The sequence below is a fragment of the Agelaius phoeniceus genome, chromosome 1, assembly GCF_051311805.1.
Source record: "Agelaius phoeniceus isolate bAgePho1 chromosome 1, bAgePho1.hap1, whole genome shotgun sequence".
NCBI classification, from domain to species: domain Eukaryota; kingdom Metazoa; phylum Chordata; class Aves; order Passeriformes; family Icteridae; genus Agelaius; species Agelaius phoeniceus.
In genome coordinates this window covers 9,944,467-9,963,582 of record NC_135265.1, presented here as the reverse complement: position 1 = coordinate 9,963,582, position 19,116 = coordinate 9,944,467, and the positions used below count along the sequence as shown (strand labels likewise).

The following is a 19,116-nucleotide window of genomic DNA, read 5'->3' as shown; positions in this document are numbered from 1 at the left end:
TTCAGATTATAATTTATTATTGTTGGGCATCATCTTGGTTTTTTTCAGTTAAAGCTATCACAGTTGTGTGAATTAAGCACGTCTAAAATGTAATTATTGGACCATATTTATTAATCCTACTATAGGAAAGTAATGTGACTCACTATTTAGAGTCCTCCACAGCTGGGGCTCAAGACCCAAGAAGACTTTGGCCTGCCCCAGTGTTTCCTTGTTTGTTACCCTCACCAGCAGTGATGAGCTCACCCTGCAAGGTCTCCTGACCACATCTTGCAGCCAAATGTGAAATAAACAGGTAAACGTGGGGTGCACTTTCATGCTGGACTATGAAAATGTTAAAGACTGCTGGCATATTTTGATTAAGGGAACATATACTGGCTGAAGTTGTGATGGGCCAGGGGTTGTTAAGGGCTGCAGATGTGAGGAGACATGAAGTGCTTCCATGAAAGTTGTAGTAAGAGAGTGAAAGGAAAAGGTAGAGATCCTTCAATAACACAAAAGACTTAAAAGGTTTGTATTTTCCCAGTTTCAGAAGAAATGTAGCTGGTTTTGCCTGTTATTTGGCTTTTTGTTTTGATGATTATAAGGCAATTTTTGATAAACAGGGAGTTTATCTATGACCTACTTTTAAATTTTAATTTAGAAAAATGCTTACAGGATTGATGGCATTCTTGGGAGAGGTGTTTAGTTTAGGATCATCATGAGTTGGTTAACGGGGGAAAGGACAGAGAAATAAACATAATATAATCTATTTGAATCATCAGTCAATGTCAGTTTATAAAAAAATATTTTCCTTATAAGAGAATTTTTACAGTTTTTTCTAGATGAAGTTCAAGTGACTTCATCTGCTGCATTGACTGTCCTAACCTTCAGAGGCTCCTTGTGTAAGTCAAAACAAACAATATGTTCCAGTGCAATTTAAACTTTCCTATTTTTTTTCTTTTGCAAAGCAGAACTGCTGTATGATGAAGAGAAGAAGGTAGTTTTATTAGTGTCTCATGAGAAGAATAAGTTGAAAAAAAGAAACTTTTAGGTCCTGTACTCGCAGCAGTATTTTGTGATTATGTTTTGCTGCCTTTCTGAGAAACAGCACTGGAGATATAGAGGGGGAGGAAAGGGAGGCAGAAGAATTTGCAAGGCCCTGTGGAATGTCTTTTTGTGGCTATTTAATAATGCACTATGAAAATGTATTGTAGTATACATTATATACAGAATAGTAACCTGATTTGTCACTACTGAGATGTGGAAACCATGCAAGTGTTAATAAAGAATGCAGGTTAGGTGAGAAAACTCTTTAAATTCTTCATTTAACAAGGCAATGTCTGCCGGATAATTATGTGGAGACTTTGTTATTTCAGGGCTGCTGTGTGAAGTGAGATTGGGGCTTTAGGTTAGGTGTTTTAAAGTAGTGTATCAACAGTTTATGTGTACTGGGAGATTTTTTGTGGTAGGGAGATATTTTTGATAAAAAATGCAATGTGATTTTACTCCCATAAGGCATGAACTGAACTAAATCTATTTTGGAGATGATACCACTTCACTCTTCAGAGCTGACTTATTACCACCATTACTAATAGTGGGTAGATGGTATTTAAAATGAAATATGGTACTTCTTAGTGTTCCAGCAAATAGCAGGAGATAAATTAGGAGCTAAATTAGCATATTGACTGGTTGAGTGAAATATGCATAACAATCAACTCTAGCAATAAAGAACTTGAAACAAAATATTTTTTCAAGGCATTTTGGAGGTCCTTGTCTATTTTAGAGTAATCCTACATGGATGTAGTTTACTATGCATTGACTTTTCCAGTTTGCTCTCCAAGACATGGATTTACAAGTCTGATTGCATCAGATTCCTTGCTGCAGTGAGCATCAAATAAACAACAGTTATTAAAAGAGAAACTAAAACATGATAATGGCAGTTTTCTTTTGTGCTTTTCCTGGAAAATTTATTAGTCAATAAAGCAAAATCAGTGTTCTGTATAGAAGTAGCATGAGTGTTGATTTCTTTGTACCTAAGCAGGCTTGTTTTGTTCATTTTGTATCTGTATTTTTCTGCTTCTGAGCATCTCAGTGTATTATTATAGGATGGCCTGTCTCTGGCAGGTGGCTACAGACAGCAGGTGGTTGTAATCCCAGCTCCCACGTGCTTCAAATCAGTAGAGTCAGGTGAACCTGTCACTGTTTTAACTTGCCACTCCACTAGAAATATTCCTGGCTGCAGCTTCTCCTCTGACACCTTTTGGCTCCACAGCACTGCAGGATGGGAAATAACTACAAAACTGCCTGTCTTCCCTCCATCACAGGAAAAATTCAGCAGCATTTTGCTAGACACAGATATTTCAGATTTCTGGTTTTAATTCTTTTTTTTTTTTTATTTCTCTCAGGGGAAAAAAAGGAATACTGATTTTTCCTAGCCATAAAACTTTTTTTTAGAAGCGTTAACTTCAGATTTTTGGAAACAGGAACACTGAAGTATACATTTCCAAGTCTAGTTTATATTGGTGCTTGAAGTCTTTATTTTTTTTTCTTTCTGCAAGAATGCCTTTCTAAAGTGAGCATTGTTATTCTTTAATTAGACTCTTGTTCTGTGAGCTCTGTGTGGATGTGTTTTGGTCACTGCCTCTCATTGTTCTTGTCTGATGCCCTTTATGAGTCAATGTACAGCTCAGGCATCCTCCTGCTTGGCTGGGTCAGTAGCAGGGCTGCAGTCAGGTATCCTCAGTGAGTTTCCAGACAGTGTTTCAGGTCAAATGGTTCTTACAGCAGACTTGTCTGGAGCAAAGTCATCCACATCTCAAGAATGTTACAAACCACAGTGTACCCCAGGGCACGGGTAAAAGGATGAGAGAACTCTTTTATTCGTGTGCATATTGTAAATCTGTGTAAGGTTAAGTGCATGTGGTCTTTGCAGGCAGGTGTAGGATGGTTGTGAAGGACTCTGTTGGTTCTCCAACATGTCTGGAATTCACATAACTGGGCTCAGACCTAGCATGTGCTGCTAAATCCTGTTGAGACACATAGCATATTAGTTCAGGCTTAATGATGTGCTAATACAGTTATCTGCTGAAAGGCTTTTCAGAAATTCCTAAGTCACTCTATCTCACCAAAACTTTTCTTTTAGCAGGATTAGGAGCCAGGTAATTCATGGTCAGAGGGTTCTGAGCCTTTCAGTTCTTTTTCTAAGGACATCTTACATAATCCACTGGACTCCCTGGTGATTAGAGGTGCTGTACTTTGGGCTTTCATGGAGATAGGCATGGCTGGGGAGAGAGGATTTGCTCATTTATTTGGATTTGGTGTAGTTCCTGGCTGGTTTCTTGATGCAAGGGATGTGGAAAAGTTCAATATTGCTTAATATAACTCCATGTGGCCATTTGTAAATAAGATGTTTTCCAGGAAAATGAAAAGGCTTAATTGTGAAAATGTGCTCTTAAGAGCAGTGTTTGTGTCCAACACATGGCTTCATTCCTCAGATTTGCTCCAGTTCTAGCCCTTTAGCTTTGTCAGAAAATAAAGAAACTTCTGGTGAGGTAAACAAAGTGAGTGGCCTTAGCAGTAGCAGGACATTTCACTGTGCCTTTGGACCTGATCCTTGTCCCTGTGCCCCAATGTGGAGTGACCACAGCAGAGGCACATCTTGCCCTCTTCCCTGCTACCTTCACAACTATCAGCAGGACTCATTTTGGTTGAGGATAAAGGCAAGAATCACTATTGTCCCAATGCCTGGTTGGGTGACAGCAAGGGAACAGAACAGTTTTGTGACAAGGTAACAAAATACTTTATCCATGCAGATGTGTACGAGTGAAAGAGCTGGGACTGCCAGCCTGGATGATGTTTCTAGGGTGAAGAGTGGAGCTTGTGCTGTTAGGGGCTCATCAAGCAGCTATGGGATCAAATTTCCTATTTTAAATCAAAAAAATCAAAAATCAAAGGAAATTTTTCATGGACCTATACTGATTTGTCATCTGTCTGTGAGGTATTAGGGTGTTGGTTAATTTGGAAGCCTTTCTCCAAGGAGTTAGCACTTCTGGAGTCTTAGGCATGATCAGTGGTTGCAGTTACTAAACCCAAGCTTCATCTGAGCAATTTATAGGCTGATTTATAGGCTTGTCTTATTGCTGTGGCCACATTGTCAGGATGCTCTTGGTTTCTTGGTATATATTCTTGCAGCATTACTGTGCTATGGGATAATAATGTGCTCAAAATTAAGAGAACATAAAGTCCCTCAAATGACTTAGTGAGAGAGATATGCATGGAAAAAGCCTAAACCTTCAGTGGAGAAATGAGGGGAGGAAAACTGCAAAGGTTATTCTGGACCTAGCCAGTTAGTAAGATGTGCTGTCTAATCAGACCTGTTCTGGACTTCCTCTACTGTCCAGTTGAAACTCCCAAGGCCAACCATATGCCTGACTTTTTCAGAGCAGTAACAGGTCTTCAATATGCACTAATTATCCACCGTTTGAAACCTGTGTTAATTTTTACCTTTCTTTTGTGTTTTTAGGCTGCCTGTTTGAGGATGACCTTTGCAAGTCTTTTGAAGTCTGTGTTAATGGTAAGTCTTCCAGGTTTTGCTTGCTGCTTGGTCTGTCCCCCACCCTGTAATTGCTGTATGTTTGATTCAGTAAACCAAATTCATATGTGAGTGAGAAGGAGGGGAAAAATGAAAGTACCAGGTATGACTATTCTGGTCAGCATTTATGAAAAATTTAATAGATTAAAAAAAGAAAAAAAAGTTCTCTCAACCGTGAGCAAATCCATTTACTATTATGTGAAATAGATTTTAATTTAATTAAGCACACTGAAATATGCTAACATTTAATTTGTCTTAATAAGGGTGAAAATAACTGTTTTGTTACCTTTGGATTGTTCCTCTTTTTAGAGGATGATGTTGAGTAATTATCAGTCTCCTCTTCTTCAAAAGACTGTTATTTTATATAATAAGAAAGAGTCTCAAAGGAACACTGCAGTTGATTATGCTGCTTCCTTTTTCTATGATTTTACTTGAATTATGCAGGAAGAGCTTTCTTCTACTGTCCTGCATAATTTATTTTCAGTGAGTCCAAAAAGACAACACAACATATGAATGAGGCTAATGGAATAGTACAAAAGATGTTTTCTAATAATAGTTGAAGGTTGGAAATGTGCTATATGAAACGATTTAATTCACAATGAAAGACAGAGGATGTTTTGAGAGAGGTGTTTGAAGCAATAACTGTTATAAAATGTGTATTTGTGGTGAAAGGAGGAAGGGAGTAGTGTTCATAGTGTCATTTGACATAGAAATACATGGCAATATGTATATCTGTAATGGGGGGGTTAATATTTAAATTAAGTATTGTATATGAAATTGTTTTTGACATCATATTATAAAGAAGCTTTGTTTTCCATCAAACTCAGAAACAATAATATGGGTCTATTAATAAATTAAGATATTAATAAGGTTTAGCTAATGAACATTTAGGATGAAATGAGATTAAATTTCCAGTACTGTTTAACATCAGACTAATGCAGATTTATAAGACTTTTGTATAGATAATTCCCATGACACCAGGAAGGGCAGTGACAGATTCGTACAGGTTGAATTTTGGTGACTATCAGTATTTTCCAGTGCCTAGGCTGGAGTCTTCTCCAGTGCAAGCAGCTTTAATCAGGTTTAATCATAGGCAACTGTTATATGCAGCAGACAAGGCATAGTGGGGAATTTATGCAACAGATTATAGAAATTTCTGTACTTTAGGGGATCTCTCTATTGAAGACTTTGCTGTTCCTAAAAATGTAACTTCCTAACTTCTTGCTCTGCTTGTTTTCTTAAATGAAGAGGCAGTTTGTCAAATGTCCATATGACACTCTTTGCCATGCAGAATTAAATTATGGAAGTTGTATCTTTGAATTTGAAGGGACCTTTTCTGTAGAACTGCTCATGTTTTGGCATAAATAACTTAAAGAAATGTCAGTAATGAGTAAGACAGATGATCAATTATATTTTCTAATGTCTGATCTTGTTTTAAAAAATACTTGCGGGGATTCTGTCAAAGTGTCTAAGGTAACTGTAAAATATTTCATTTTTTTTGTCCTGCTGGGCAAATGTTATCTAGAGTGTATTTTAAATGCTCTCCTTGATGCAAGTGAAGATAAACCATTCCTGAGAAAATAAACAGGATCTTTGGGAGATCGTACGATGAAGTACTAAAAAACGACCAGAATTTTTTTATATGTAGCAGAAAGGAAGCTGGCCTCTTGCTTCTGAGCAATCCTTCACATTTTTTCCTGCCAAGAGTGCTGCTGGTTCACCTGTACCTCTGGAATTTTTCAGGAATCCTGATATATTAAAATTTGAGTGCTTTGCTGGGTTGAGAGCTCAGGAACTGAAGTTTGTGGAGGTCACTGTGCTCAGAAGCAGAGCTTGCTTTGAAAAGGTTTGCCTCCCTTCTTGTCACACAAGTGGGTATTTCTGAAGTACAGTGTGAAAGTGGGTAAGAAACAGCAGCTGATTTTTGGTAGCATGTGATCTGCAGATCTGCTTCTGACTCCTGCAGGAAGGCTGATAATTCTGATCTTTTTCTCTGCCTCCAGCAGAGGCAGAGAAAACTGACCACATTTGCAGAAATAAAGCTAGGTTTGCCTACTGAAGACATAATTCACAGATTTTGCAGTCTCACATCTGTAATCAGCTGTAGATTTCAAGGGTATTTCATGCATCACTTGTGAAAGCTTAACCAAAACACCAATAACTGAGCTATTTCATAGCTTAAAAACCCCCTACTCTTCTTCCCTTCTCATTTCTTCTGAAGAGATATTTTTACTGAAATATTTTGATAAATTTTCCTTTGCATTAAGGAAAAAAAAAGGTGTTAAAAGAATGGGTTTTGTATTGTTAAAAGCAATGTAATAGAAAGGTGAGATCTGAGATAAGAAGCATAACTGTTTATGTCAGAGATAAGGGCTGCTTACATCTGTTTAGGTCATGTGCCATTTCTGCAGGGCAAAGGACCTGCTGTAATAATGATTGTTGACTTTTCTGCCACTTTCTCTCATCATGTAAAGGTCTCTTTTGGCTTCAGTGATGGGTTCTTGCTTAGGCTTGTTTAATAGCTCCAGCAGCATTCATGCAATATTAATTTATTTCCACAAACCTTTTATCAGTTTTCTGAGCTGCACTGACTCATCAAGTGGTTAAGAAGGAACATATTGTTTCACGTTAATTTTAATGACATAAGGATAAGCCAGGCAAAAAGACTGAGTTAGTTTTCCTGGACTTCTTTCTTTGCAAAGCCAGAACTTTGAGAGGTAAAGTGACTTAGATGTCATTTATTTATCTTCTGGTACATCATCGCTTCTTTCTTAGAGCTGGAGGAACTGATGTTTTCACCCATCTAAAATGCTTGAAGCTTGAAAGCCTGCAGCTAAAAAGGGTGATGGGAAAGGTGAATATGCCTGTGAGCTGCAGACTCTGATAGAAAGTAACCTGGCATACTGCAAGCTTGGAAATGCTTGCCCCCCCATTAAACTCTGAAAAGCTGTTACAGATACAACAGGAAGGAAATAACATTGAAATTAAAGAAAATATCTAGAAGGAAGATAATAATATGAGGAATAGTATTTGCAGTGATGGTATGTGTAGTGACACAGCTGTGGGTAAAGGGGGATATGGCTTTCACACCTTCACATGCACTTTGCTGTCTGGGTTAGAAGTTCAAGCAAAAGAGTTTGCCTGTGAGTATTTTTCCTTAACAACTCTGCCTAGAATGTGTTTGTATAAAAAGGAAAGAAAAAAGCATCAAGGAAGAATTTTTAGAGGATCTTTGAGACAGAAATCCTTTGCTTACCCTTGAACAGTCCTTGTATTTATATACTAAATTTAGTACAGCTGGATAAGCAGGAATATGTCATGTTTTGTTTTGCATTTTAAGTGACAGATAAAGCAGTTCATGTAAAACATCAGCTTGTTTACCTTCCTTGTTGGAAGGTTTAAACAAACTGGCTCCTGTGAACAGCAAAACAAAGACAAGTTCTTATTCTTTCTCATGAAATTGTGCTATTGAATTCTAGCAGTGCCACTGGGAAAGACACCATGTGGTACAGATAAAAGTGTTCATTTCAAAATAACCATCCCTTATGTCCTCTCTTTATTAAATGTTTGAACTGCTCATTTAGAAGGGTGCCATTCTTTCCTTTAGCTTTAATCTCCAGATATTTTGCTTCAGGAAGCAGTTTTGTGCTGCGCTTTATGCGGGCATGGCTACCATGATATCTTTGCTCCTATCAACAGATCCTTTACAAGTCAGGGCAGTTTTATTTACGCAAGAGGCTGTGGCTGCAATCCTCCTTCCTGCATGAAATCCGAATGGGGTTCATGCAGACAAGATCAGATAGCAGAAAGCATCTCTGTGAGGCCAAGCAAGGGAAGTTAATTAAATGCAGTGGTTGGCGCAGAGTGCGTCGTTCAGCCAAGCCTGGCTGACAAACACCTCCCCTCTCCTCGCAAGACAGCTCTGATGTCTGCAGCAGTGTTTGGAGAAGCTGTGCTTCTGAAAGGCTGGGCATACAGCTCTGCACAGCTGAATCAATATTGCTTTATGTATGCAAGCTGCACTTGTTAGGAGGGAATTATGTTAGCACGGTGTGGCAGAGGCACCCAGGCATTGCAGTACAAAATCGTGAACCTTTCCAAGCCTGGATCTCTGCAGGTAGCTCAGAATATTAATGCATTTTCTTCCTCAGCTACAGAGCTCCTTGAACATTTGGAGTGTAAGTGATTGCGTGTGCTGGTGATGAGCCATAAACAGTAAACATGTGCTACAGATGATAAGGGAGAGAAGTCAGGATCCCTGAAATGGTTTCTTGAACTTAATGTGTTCTGCTTTGAGGTTTTCCAGACCATTGCCTGGTAGGGTGGGATTGCAGAGGGAGAGGCACCTCGGCATTGTTGAGCTAACAGATGTCTGCGGCAACATCTGTGTTGGCAAGGCACTGCTCTCCAAAAGCTATTGAATTTTTGTCAAATGACACTATAAATCTGGGCCTAAGCTTTCTGAGCCCTTTCAGTGAGCATCAGTACTTATTATAACTAAATTCAGTCTTCTGAGGAGTAACACTAAGTGGTACCTCTGCATGCACTTGCTGTATTGTCTGTAGAGAATTTATGTGCTTTTCAAGGATGTGGGGATTCTTCACAAATTGCTGAAGTTCAAATACCACCTGATGTAATTTCTTACCTGAATTCTGAAGTAAATGAGTGTGTGTGGATGTTTGCACATGGATGTTTTGTTGCTGTAAATACCTGACCAATTATTTAAATATTAGGATTTACTTCCAGTGGTTCTGCTGTACCAGTTCAAGGAAATAATGGGACTTTTTTTTGTCTGACACTTAATTTTTTGGAAATATGCTTTGAATAAGTAATGTCAGAAGAAGTCACAATCTTGTGTGGTACTCAAGAAGTAAAGCTTAAAATCTGCCATTGCATAATGGTGTTCTGAAAATCCACATCTTCAGAAGTATTTACACACTTCATTCAACTGAAATCAAGGGTGAGTTAACACCTAAATATTCCTGAGAATCTGTGGATGTGAAGATGGTGTCTCAGTTATTAGGAATACTTTACAATTTTTAAGGAAATGCACGTACCTTTTGAAACAAGTTTGTGGAAATAAACACCAGGATTGAAATTGGCTCAATTTTTTTGTTCCCCACACTTGTTCTTCATCAGGTTGTGTGACAGTTGTGTAATAGGAGCAACTACATGAAATGGAGATGGTTTGGGAGGAAGACTCCCAATTTCCCATTAGCCTGTGTTCTCTTGTGTGTTAGCTCTCACTTCCCCTGAGCTATTTGAGGTACTGGAGGTGAAAAATTAACATTTAAGTCTTAAGGTTAAAATGTCAGTGCAGTGGTGACTTCATTTCCTTTACTTTGAAACAGTGTGGTGGGATTTTTTTTTTTCCTGATTGAAAAAAGCCCCATCTATCTTCCAAACTGTGTATTTGTGTCTTGTCTCAATGTGGTGCTAAAACAGCTGCCTGTGTGATGCTGGGAGAAGAAATGCCCAGCACAACTGGCTTTAGAACTGGAGTAGTGATCAAAGGTGAAGTTACTCCTCTTAGGAAAAGATGCTTAGCATGGTAATGGAACTGTGGTTATCCACTGCCCCAACTGTCTGTAAAAACTTCTTTGTGGGGGGTTCTTTTTGTGGAGAATCTCAAGGTGCAGCTCCTGCATGGCAGAAAAGCATTGCTGAGACTTCACTGGCAGTGTGCTGCTCAGCACCAGGGGTCAGAGGCAGCCATAAATCTCCCAGCAGCCATTGGTAATGCTTTATATTCCCATGTCCTGTCCTAGTAAATAAGTTGTGGAGCTGCTGAGTGCTGCACAGTGCTATTTCATGTGGACAGACCTGCTTTTCTCAGAGCTCAGGCAAGAATTCTGCTGTGCTGTCACAAGGGAGCTTTAGGTCTATCTTAGTGTTGTAACTTGTGGTGTAATGCATTTTCTTGGCTTTCACAGAACCAGGGCAAGCATTGTAAGAAAATGGCTTAAGCAGTGTGATTTTGGGGGCATTTTGGTGTTCAATTCAAGAATTTTGATTATAAGATTCTACCTCCCCCACTACTGATTGTGGGGAGGTAGGATGTGTGTGGTGGAAGGTTTGACATCACTGGAGAATAACGATAGTTATCTGGTATCTCTCTATTCAAAATTATGCATTTGTGGTGATAAGATGGATGAATCTCTAAAATCTAATGTAATGGTCTGATATTAGGTAGGATTAAAATTCTGAAATTTTTGGAGTTACCTTTTATTTTTCTTGTTTATATTCAGTATTTCTCCCTGAAATATTTGAGGTGCTATGAAGTATTCAGCCTTAGAAGATGTTTTAATTAAAAAAAATACAACCAAATCTTATTTTTCTGCGTTTTTTTGGAGATGTAGGCATTATATATACAATTTGGAGTAACTGACCATGTATGCTAAACTAGCATGCTAAATGTTCCATGAAAATATATTTGTGTACTCAAGATATGGTTGTTATCATCTATCTTATTGCGTGGTGGACCTTTTGGGTAAACTACATAGCTGCATGTTCAGGGATGTTGTATTACACTAAAAAAATATTTTAACATTTGAGAGGTCATGGAAAAGTACAGCCTGTTTGATAAAGGCATTAGGGAGTCTCAGTAAGGTTTGAGCCTGATGAATGATGAAACATGAGAGCCTGAAAAGGACAGTGTGGTCTGGAGAGAAGAAGAGAACACCAAGGGATAATGTTCTGGCAATGAGGTGGAAAGCAAATGAATCCTGGTTGGAGGGACACTGCAGCAGAGTGCCTCTGCTCTAAATCCATCATAGTTTGTCCTCTTCTTGTGTCAAGGGACATTCACGAGCGTGGTTTGCTTTATGATGATTAAGATGTTTGGTTACAGCTTTTCAAAAAAAATAGTTTTTTCTTTAACTCTTCACTGTTCCTAAGAGGAAAACAAACCAAAACACCACCAACAAAGAAAAAGCATACTTGTTTTTATGAACAAAAGGTAGTGATATAAACTGTAAAAAGAAAAGAGATGTGAAATGAGTTTGCAGTGATGGCTACACAACCATATTGTGATTATTGGGCAGCTCCAGATTTGAGTGAGGCAGGACCTTTTCTCCTGGTGTTAAAGGATACTTTCTACTTAGCATTCCAATTGATTAAAAATATGTCATTCCAAAAATGAAGTGCTTAACAGCTATTTGCTTATTTTGGGCTCCATCTATTCTCTATCAGAAGGTGTTTTTCTTTGTCCCCCTAAATATCAGTGACTACAGTCTCAGTGCAGCAGTGGTTAGTTGGCTCAATCAGTTTAATTTCTGAGGTACTTTGGTATTTAACTGATGCATTGATAGGAGTGTCTAAAAGAAGAAAGGCTAGAAAACTTTGAACACATCCCCTGCTTGAGAAAATTGTGCTTATTAAAATATTCATGCTGCTTCTCTCTTTCTTTTTGAAAACTTCAGTAATCCTGTCTTATAGCACATAAGCTGGAGACATGAGGTCACGAATCAAATTTCCAAATTTACCCGTTTTGCAAGGACATTAATGAATGATTATTCATTCTGCATTCTCTTATGTGTGTAGGAGGCAAAGCTGTAGATTCCTTAAGTATATTCTGAATAACATTCTTTTGAATGATTCTTCACAATAACAAGCTTTTCTATGCAGAAGATCCCTTTTTTTTTTTTCCTGTTTTTCTGTCTTTTTTTCTTGAAGTGTTCTTTTAAAATTCTTCCCCCTTTTTGCTGCACAAATTCTGCATCACCTGACTGCTGTTGTATTACAGTAATCATTTAGTGAACATCATTTTGTTTCTGACTTCACAGCATTTGACAAGCAATAATAGTCTTTTGACTCTCAACCTGCCTTTAGACAGTAAACATAATAGGAAAAAAATATTCATGGTTTTCAGGGGGAGGATGTTGTGGTCCTGGCTAAGTAGCTTCTCTGAGACTATGGGAGAAATGAGTGGAAAACTTTAATACATGGTTCACATGAAAGTGTATCCACTACAGCAGAGCAAAAGTGATGAGTCTGCATGAAATAGGAATTTGTTTTGTCTCAAGACAGTTGGTGTGTGAAAAATATATGCAGTAACTATTGGCATCCATTTTGTCAAGTATGAAGCCAAGGAAGAAGGTATTACTTTATAATATTCTAAAGGAGGTGCAATTTTATGCACATGGAAACCATAAATGTATAATAAACAAAAATACCTTTTAATTACCATGATTGTTTTGAATAGATGTACTAAAGAGGGTCAACTTTTTTTTTTAATTAAAATAAATAATGTAGAAGTTTTTTTCCCCAGGTTGTGTACTTTTAGAGTTCCTGATTTGGATTGATTCTTCCAAAGGGGATGAGAAAATATATCCTCTCTTTATTCTAGTGTTTAAAACAAACACTTTGTAATAAAGAACTCTGAGAGGCTTTTATTGTTATGTCCTCATTCACTAAACAAGAACAATCTGAAAGTGAACTAATTATGGTGCTGTTGACTAACAGGTAAAGACCTGTTAATGAAAAGTCATCTTGCATTTTATGACATTCCAAGTCTTTAATTTAAACAGAGTTTTCCTTCATTCCCTTCAACCCCATGGCAACAGCAACAAAAGTTGCTCTAGAGGTAGACAGAACAATAAATATATTTTATTGTCCTAAACTATTTATTGTAATTTGGTCTTTACTGAAATAGCTTTGGCTGGTGCTCTGCACAAGTTGAGAATATTAGGTGGCTTTTGCTGCTGTGTCAGCGTGTTCCTCTGGTGCCCTGTGGTAGGATCAGTGTGATTTAAGGCTGGTAACTGCAGTGGATGTTGAGGCTGAGTAAGGGAATACAACGTTTCATGTTTGGAATCGTAACTCTTCAAGGTACAATGGAAAATGATTTTAATGTAATGCACTAATCATTTGTGTTAGTAATGAATTTGCAATATTATAAGGTTTAAAATGTGTACCTAATTTATTCTATTTCATGTTAACTCTCTTAAGATTGTATTTAGACTTTTGACTGCATTATCTCACTGAGTCTTCCAGAGATAAGGTTGTGTCATAGTTTTTTTTTTCCTGCAAGTAACAGGACAAGAGTGATTGTCAACAGCTGCACACTGTGCAATTTTTCACTGGCAAAAATGTATATTTTTTGTTCTCTTTGTCTGTTATTGAGCTGCAATTGATGTTTTCTCTATCATAAACTCTAGAGTAGATGAGAAAGAGGTGTATTACCCAACCAGAAGCTATATTCTACTGGTGGGGAAAAATAAATTGGGGGGAGTTGAAAACTAATGAGACCTTCCTTCAGATTTTTGTCTTTGTCCTGTTTGTCCTGTAGTCCTCTTTTTTTACTCCACATTATGCTGTTGCATCTCTATTTCTGTGAGGTTAAGATAAGAAAGGTATTGGGGGACAACTTGATGAATGGATTTTTGGATGGCAAGACTGCTAATAGTTTCATAGTTTATTGAACACTTAAAGAGAGCAATCTCCAATAGCCAGTCACAGTGGAAGCAGTTTAAATGGCTTTAGTATTTCCAAAATTAAACCAATTTGTTTTCTTTGGATGAGGAGTGGTTTTCCAAGTGGTAATATTTCTGTTTTTATATTTTAATTAATTTTCAAGTTTTAGGTAGAAACTTGACAGCTTCTTGTTTACTGTGACTTAAAATATCCCCCCAACTTTCCAAATTATAAATCTCCTGTTAGTCTTCTGATTTAATCTCTTTCTAGGATGTTATTTCACTTCCAAGTTAGAGATGTGTGGATTTACTAGATTTCTACAACAATTAAGACTTGCTATTCTGCTGACAACTTGCCTTCATGTTAGTGGAATTGTGGTGATGGTTTAAGCTGAGTAATTTAATGGAACAAACTGTTCTTTCACTGACAGTACCTGTTAGAAAAGTTTCCTCTCAACTTTTACCTGTAATCTTGAGTGATGTGTTTGGTGAATGATTGCTTTAGAAATATTTGACTTTTAAACTCTTTCACTTATTTTTTTCCCTTAAAATTTCTGTGAATACTAGTTGGACAAAAATGGATCAATATACGGTTAAGAAATATGAGTCCTATTCCATGTCTCAAATTCTTTTTTATTAATTTCAATTTTGTTATGGTAAATCTAACTTTATATGTCAAACTTCCCCACAGTGTTTTTGTTACAAATGTTTGAAGTTGTCTAAGATTTCTTTCCTCCATTTTTTTTCTGCTTCTGCAGTTAGAGCTCCCCACCCAAACAGCTGAGGCAGAAATTATCATAACTCAAGCAATGGAGAGCTTTGAAAGAAGTTTGGGCAGAAAAGGATCCCTCTTTCACCACTGTTTCTCTGAGTGGTGAAGAGTTGATGGATGTGCTTAATGTTGCAGTACAAATTATCAATGCATGTTCACTAAGATGGTAATCAGGCAGTTAGTGCCCAATTCATGTCTCTGGATCCACTGCATTCCCAATTAGAAGTCAGGCCTTCTCTCTGGGCCTTATTTCAAATATCTCAAGAGATTTATACTAGCCCCAAAATTTTGGTTGTTCCCCTCTCAGAAATAAGATCATTGATTAAAATGATTTTGTTGTTCTGTGAAATATTACCCTTCACATATGATGCCAAGAAAGATTTACTTGTCTCTATGTATTTTGTTGGCATGGTAATTGAAAATAAGTTATGACTGGCATAGAGGTTCATGGCATATTTTAGAAGGCAAGAAAGTTGGGGCTTAAAAAGTGCTATTTCCTCCCAAAAAATCTGTGGGAAGAATCAGTCTAACAGAAAGAATTCTTTTTCTATCCCCAAGCATCTCTTTGCCAACACAGTAACTAATTCTTGTATTCTGAGAGGCCATACTGTGTTGGCTTGGGCTGGGCTGGAGTTAAATTTCATCCCAGTAGCTGGTATGGGGCTGTGCTGGATCTGTGCTGGACTCAGTGCTGGTAATTCAGGGATGTTCTCATCCTGGTGAGCAGGGCTTGCACAGTATCAAGGCCTCTTCTGCTCCTCATGCAATCCCACAAGGAGGAGGCTGGGAGGGGACCCAGGCATGTCCCACACCCCACAGGGTCATAACCTGGGAGCTGCTGCTCAGGGACTGCCTGGACATCAGCTGCTTACTGGTGGGAGAGTGTTTCCATTTGCATCATTGGTCTTTCCTGGGTTTCATTCTCTTGATTTTGTTCTTTTTTTTTTTCCATTACTATTTATTATTATTATTATTTTATTTCAATTATGGGCTGCAATGGCTTGTGAAGTTAATGTTGTGGTTCCTTCCTGCTTTGCTTACACAAGATTCCCACAAATGATGAAGATCAGCTGGCTCAAATAAAACCTTATGATTTCTCCCCAGTTATGGGGAGAATGACTTCATTAGATCATCATAGACCAAAGGAAATGGTAGTTCAAAATTCTAGGGCTAAAGGGGTTTTCATCACGCATTTCATTCATGTACAGTAGCACAGGAATAAATATTTCCCTTTTTGAGTGTCTCCACAGTAGATGTAAAGGGGAAATGGGCATTTGTTAATTAAGCTGCACTAATTGCAAATTTCAGTGCCACTGCAAGCTGCCTTCTTAGGAACCATGACAGTGACATTAAGCATTTGCTAAACAAAATCCACTCCTGTATGTCATGCAGTTCACATCCTGGTTGCTATTTAAAAGTTGTTGGCACAGGTAGAAGATGTTTTATTAAAAACAATGAATAAACAGAATTTTCTTCATCTGAAATCAGCTATTTTCAGAAGTATAGTTTTTAGATGGACAAACCAGTGGAGCCATAATTAGTTTTATTCTCACCTTTTCTTGCCTAATTTTTTAATCTGAGCCTGCTTCTTCAAGCAGAGAAAAACTTTCTCATCACACAAAAATAAAATATGGTCCCTGGCCACAAAGAAATCCTACAAGGAGCCCTTTATAGATATCTCCTGCAGGATGTTGGGGACCGTGGTTTTGTGTCTCTGTCTGCCTCACAGAGGTGGAAGTATCAATTCTTGCTCCTAGAACAGAGATCTAGAATCATCTCTGCTCTCCCTGTAGCAGCTGGTCATCTTGCAGGGGTATGGAGAGGAATTTACGCAGCCTGGAAAAAAGCAGGAGAGTCATAAATCAAAGTGAGTATCCCAAAGTTTATGCAACAGTGTATCAATACACACACTACAGAGAAAGCTTTTGGATTTAAAGAAAAAAAAAAAATCTGTGTGTAATACCAAATCCTCTGAGGTTGAAAGTTGCACTTAAGTAATCAGCTATGAAATATCTCTTGTTTTCAAAGTTCTGCAAAACTTGGTCTCATCTCAATTCATGTCCCCTAGACTGTTCTTAATGTTGTTTGAACTATGCAGGAATTGCTCTGCAGTCTGAGGGCCCCAAGCTGAATCTTGTGCTGGAAAAAATTGCATGTTACAGCTATATAATCAATGACATAGTCCAAAATCACCCCATTAAAGGAGAAAAAAAGTGCAAACAATGTGAGAAACTCATATATCTGTATAGATAGACGATTATGATGATATGTGAGGTTTTCTTGGTGGAAAATACAAATTAATGCCGGTAATTTATTTTAAAAAGCATTATCCTTTGCTGGACAAGGAGATTTTGTAAGCAGTCTAACATACTTGCAGAGGAGCAGAGCCATATGTCACTGCAGAAGGTTTGTCCTTTGGCTTCAGTAAAATGAGAATGTGAAGGATTTTATTGCTTTGGGTGTTAATGCAGGTCATAATCAAGATGGAACCGAATTATCTACAGTATCAGTGTGTGAGATACTGCAACTCAAGTGGCAGCAATTTTATGGGGGAACAGACTGATTTATTTCTACTTGTTTACAGCCTGTGCCTGTGAGCTGTGCTGTCTGGCAGGGCTGGGTCTGTGCTCTGCACAGGTCTGAGCTTTGAGTGCCCAGAGCTGACTCTTCCCCATCTCACACTGCTGCACTTGAAATAACTCTGAAAATATTGATCAGCGGTTGTTTTTATAGAAGGTGGCAAAGAATCTGGGTGAGACTTAAAAACCTCAAAATTACATCTTTTGCTGTTGGTAGTATCTGAATCAACTTGAGACTCAATTGAGGAATGCAGCTCATTCTCTCAAGGCTGAGAAGGAGATGATGAGATGTTCTGAGATGTTGCAGCAGATTTGACACTGGGGACAGGGGCAGCAGAAGTTGTGGTTTGCTCTTCTTTCACCTGGGTCACAGTGAGCTCTGTCCCCCAGAGCTCCTCAGCCCTGCTGTTGTGCATCTGAGCTTGCTGTCCTTGCCTTCTCAGAGCAGAGTCTGACTGTGACCTGGCACCTTTTCTCCTTGCCAGAGCCTGGGATCCTCTCTGTGAGCAGCACTTGCCACTTGAGGAAAGAGAAGACAATTAATTTTGCAAATCTAGTGTGGGGATGCTGAAAAGATCCTGAATGGGGGAGAAGAATTTCTTGAGGATTGTGGAGGGAGCCTGGAGGCATGCACAGGATGGAGGAAGAAATGAGGGAATCCCAAAGGTCATTGAATGCTGGGGAAACCTTGGCTTCCTCCAAGCCTCCTTCCCATGTGCATCCTCAGCCTTCCTTCCCAGGGTGTCACCAACAGTGAAATTTAGTTTTCTCTCCATAGCTGAGGAACTCTGAAGCACTGAAAGGAGCCTCAGAGTTGGGTGAGGAGAAGATGTGAAAAGGACACCTATGGAGAAAGCCTGATGGTGGGGCAGGGGCTGGAAGTAATTTTATTTTTGATTCATCAAGACTGGCATAAAGAAGCTGTTTCTGTTGGCTTCTCAGATAAATCTACCTGCTGGCTTCTGCAGCAACCAGGTGGATCAAAAGCACAGAAATTGTTTAGCATACCAGATCTCTACAGGTAAACACTGAACACTGTTTGCATTGACACTCCCTTAGACTCTGCTTCCATTCTGAAATCTGTGGGGTTGATTGCTAACCCAAACTAATACTAATTTCAGGTATTTGTTCCTTAAGTTCAGAGGAGCCCTCCACACATCTTACTGTATTAGTTCTTGACTTCTGAGTCAGGTGTCAGGGTATTTGAGTAGCTTAGGCATTTCTAAAAGCTTATCTGAAAGATAAACACTGTTTGGTACAATTATAACTCGCCAGTAATTCTCAAGAAAAAAACTGTAAAAAATGGAACCTAATGAGGGTTTTTGTATATATTCAGAAATAAGATACCTTCTTCTGTAAACAGCCTTTAACTCTTATGTTTAAATTAATCCATAATTTTTTAATCATTTTAAAATATACCAAGTATTTTATTTTCATATTTTTACAGGAATTTACTTTTAAAATAGGAAACTTGCATTTTATGGGGGAAAAGTGCAAGGCACTTGGGAAAAATAATTTATAGAGTTGGCCCCTAATTTTATTCTATGAGCCACTGTTTGCTCATTTGGATCAAGGGTGCTTGTGTAAGGGAAGAGCCAAAAAGTCTTGGGAGAAGTGAATGAGCTTCAGTGCCAGAAGACTGGAAGAAAATCCAAGATAGACACAATAAGAATTTTCCTGAATATTTTATATCTTTTTGAAGTCTTATTCTGAGAGAATAAGAAGAATGAAAAATAGCAAATTAAAATTTTGTCTAAAGTGAGAGCTTAATCAAGAACCTGT

The 19,116-nt window shown here is 38.2% G+C and overlaps 1 protein-coding gene across 1 annotated transcript in view; it reads left to right on the top strand.

Moving 5' to 3' along the window:
• PTPRN2 (protein tyrosine phosphatase receptor type N2) overlaps positions 1–19,116 on the top strand; it is a 635,649-nt gene that overhangs the window by 62,255 nt on the left and 554,278 nt on the right. The window contains exon 2 of the mRNA XM_077191900.1: positions 4,502–4,552. Within this exon, the coding sequence (XP_077048015.1) occupies positions 4,502–4,552 (51 nt within the window). The remainder of the gene's footprint in view (positions 1–4,501; positions 4,553–19,116) is intronic.